Source organism: Panicum virgatum, chromosome 9K (assembly GCF_016808335.1).
Source record: "Panicum virgatum strain AP13 chromosome 9K, P.virgatum_v5, whole genome shotgun sequence".
Taxonomy (NCBI): domain Eukaryota; kingdom Viridiplantae; phylum Streptophyta; class Magnoliopsida; order Poales; family Poaceae; genus Panicum; species Panicum virgatum.
In genome coordinates, this window is record NC_053144.1 from 28,018,114 (window position 1) to 28,020,901 (window position 2,788).

The window sequence follows — 2,788 nt, forward strand, 5'->3', positions numbered from 1 at the left end:
GGTCCAACTTCGTCTTCCCTCCTTGTTCCCAGCACTGATGCGAGAGGTGAGTGGGTTTTGTGCCATTAAAGTGCGTAGGTCCCACTGGTGCATTAGAATTTAAAACTGTTAAATGGTTTGTTTCCTGAGCTTACCTGTACTAGCTTTAAGCTACCAACTAGCTTTTTGTTTTTTTGAGGGCTTAAGCTACCAACTAGTTGGGACCTTCGGAGAAGGCCTCAGCAGCCGGCTAGGCATGTCCATTGGCGGAAAACAAGCAACAGTTCAAATTTTTAGCGAGAACAAAAGAAGCAATTCAAATATTATAATAACAGCTGCTCGTCGTGAAGCTGATTGATGGCATTGCTTTGCTTCGCTCGCTTCAGTTTTTCGCTGCATGTTCGCCTGTCTAATTCAGGCCTGCATGCAGGACAGCAGCAGGGGCGTCCGGGAGGCCGCTGCTCTCGCCACTTCTCCAGGATCTCCATCCACCAGTGCTTCCAAACGACCAAGAGCTCCTCTATATATATAATAAGCTGCTGCTCCTCATGTGGTCCTGTGCTTCCTGGGCCTCCTCCTTGTCCTGGTGATCCCACCCGGATCAAATCCTACTAGCATTTGGTAAATGTCAAAATCTCTCTCTCTCTCTCTCTCTCTCTCTCTCTCTCTCTCAGGCAAATTAAAAATCTCTTGGTGGATGCAACTTTTTTTAACTGTAAATATAGACCGAACGAGCAGTTTACAGGAGGCTTATGGGGCATCTATCTGTGGTTGTAGTAGCATGGCTGAAGAGAAGAAGAGTGTTCCACGGCTGAACGAGCGGATCATGTCGTCTCTCTCAAAGCGATCGGTCGCCGCACATTCTTGGCATGACCTTGAGATAGGTACACACGTCTTTCTTTTTTTGGCATTGCAGTATGACTCTGTAGGTTCATACAAGCTGACGCTTCAAAATTCCCAAATGTCAGGACCTGGAGCCCCTGCTGTTTTCAACTGTGTAAGCTTGCATCACGTCATATGTTCATCCTTTGTAGTAAAGTAGAGTAAGTGCATTACTTTCAGATGCATCACAAGTCATAGACCTTCCATGGTTGCAGGTTGTTGAGATCACAAAGGGGAGTAAAGTGAAATATGAGCTTGACAAGAAGACTGGATTGATCAAGGTACAGATTGTCCGTTAAAGAGTAAGCTTGCAGAAATTTGACGATTTCTTCTCTGACGCAACTGATAATATATTTGAAACTATGTTTCCCCAGGTTGACAGGGTGCTATACTCATCAGTGGTCTACCCACACAACTACGGTTTCATACCGCGCACGCTGTGCGAAGATGGAGACCCAATGGATGTGCTGGTCCTGATGCAGGTCAGCATGTGACTTCTTGCTGTTTGTTTCATCTAACCCACTCAATTTGTATTAATGATGTATGTTATGTTTGAACCTATGAGGTTATTCGCTGACTGGCTTACAACTGAACAGGAACCAGTGATACCTGGCTGCTTTCTTCGGGCAAGGGCCATTGGCCTTATGCCTATGATTGACCAGGCATGCTCAATTTTACAGATTTTTTTTCATTAAAATTTTACACACCACATTATGTTGGATTGATGGTGTATCTGTTTGTGCAACGACTAGGGCGAGAAAGATGATAAGATAATTGCAGTTTGTGTTGACGATCCCGAATATCGTCACTTAACTGATCTCAAGGAGTTGTCTCCCCACCGCCTTAATGAAATCCGTCGCTTCTTCGAAGACTGTATGTGCCATTTCTTTCTGAATCTGTCTCGATTGCTATAATCATAGGCTAGCACTGCAGTTGCTCCTCAAGCGTTGAAGTTTATTTCACATGTTGTATCTGCAGACAAGAAGAATGAGAACAAGGAAGTTGCTGTGAACGAGTTCTTGCCACCAACAACTGCCCTGGAAGCCATTCAGCATTCAATGTGAGTCTTCTCTGAAATAGCTTATAACCATGTCTCTCTTTTTTCGAAAAGAAAATTGTGACACGATGCGTCTTAAAGTATGATTGCCTTAACATGATAGTGAGATTTGAAACCTTCTATCATTTGTTTTCCTTTCTTTCTACTTTGAAAAATCTATTCTGCTTTTTTGTATATGAAGCTAGCATTCTTTATTGTCTGAATCCTCATATAATGCATTAGAATCATCTAAAAATACTTTTCTAGTTAGGGCACTACTTTTAACCAATTTGCACTGTTGTCAGGGACCTATATGCTGAATACATCCTACACAGTTTGAGGCGCTAGATCTTGTTTCAAGATGGAACAATCCCTCAGCTGGTCTTGGGGGAGAATCAATAATTTATCAAACTCCTGGTTTTGTTCAGGAATCATTTTTGCAGTATATATGTTTTAATTAAAGGATAATGTAATTCTCCTGCAAATTTATTGCAGAATATCCTAATCAATAGATAATGTATACTTGTACACATCTTTTTGTGGAATATTTGAATCAACGATTGGATTGTCTCTTGCTTATAATTTCTCTTAAATCTCAAAATGCCTTTTCCAGCTGCCTTTGCACTTGCTCTTTTCAATATTTGGTCATGTGATCTTGTGGTTCTGGTAATAATCTAAGTAATTTGGCGGCCATGGCTATGTCGTGCCTGATGCGAATCGTGTCAAATCGCATCGCACATCGTGTTTCCATGCGAATCCCACCGTCGTGCGCGCGCAGCAATGGCGGGCGGCACCGCCCTACCTCGAGAGCACTAGGGATCACCCTCGCCGCCTTAGCGGCGACCACATCATCACCTCGATGGCGCTCCACCTCCGCTTCGCCGACCACCT

The 2,788-nt window shown here is 43.4% G+C and overlaps 1 protein-coding gene across 1 annotated transcript; it reads left to right on the forward strand.

Annotated features, from left to right (window-relative positions):
- Positions 1-760: 760 nt before the first annotated feature.
- On the forward strand, positions 761-2,462 carry LOC120648654 (soluble inorganic pyrophosphatase 1). Its single transcript, XM_039925365.1, has 8 exons — positions 761-863; positions 948-976; positions 1,077-1,142; positions 1,236-1,343; positions 1,458-1,523; positions 1,614-1,734; positions 1,840-1,921; positions 2,203-2,462. Exons 1-8 carry the CDS (start codon positions 761-763, stop codon positions 2,243-2,245), a joined length of 618 nt encoding a protein of 205 aa, XP_039781299.1. The 3' UTR covers positions 2,246-2,462.
- The last annotated feature ends 326 nt before the right edge of the window (positions 2,463-2,788 follow it).

Bases quoted from the DNA above. Each gene is read 5' to 3' on its own strand.
- LOC120648654 (XM_039925365.1), top strand. From the start codon at position 761: ATGGCTGAAGAGAAGAAGAGTGTTCCACGGCTGAACGAGCGGATCATG. The intron at 977-1,076 runs GTAAGCTTGCAT...CCATGGTTGCAG, and splicing joins CCCCTGCTGTTTTCAACTGT to GTTGTTGAGATCACAAAGGG. The intron at 1,143-1,235 runs GTACAGATTGTC...ATGTTTCCCCAG, and splicing joins AGAAGACTGGATTGATCAAG to GTTGACAGGGTGCTATACTC.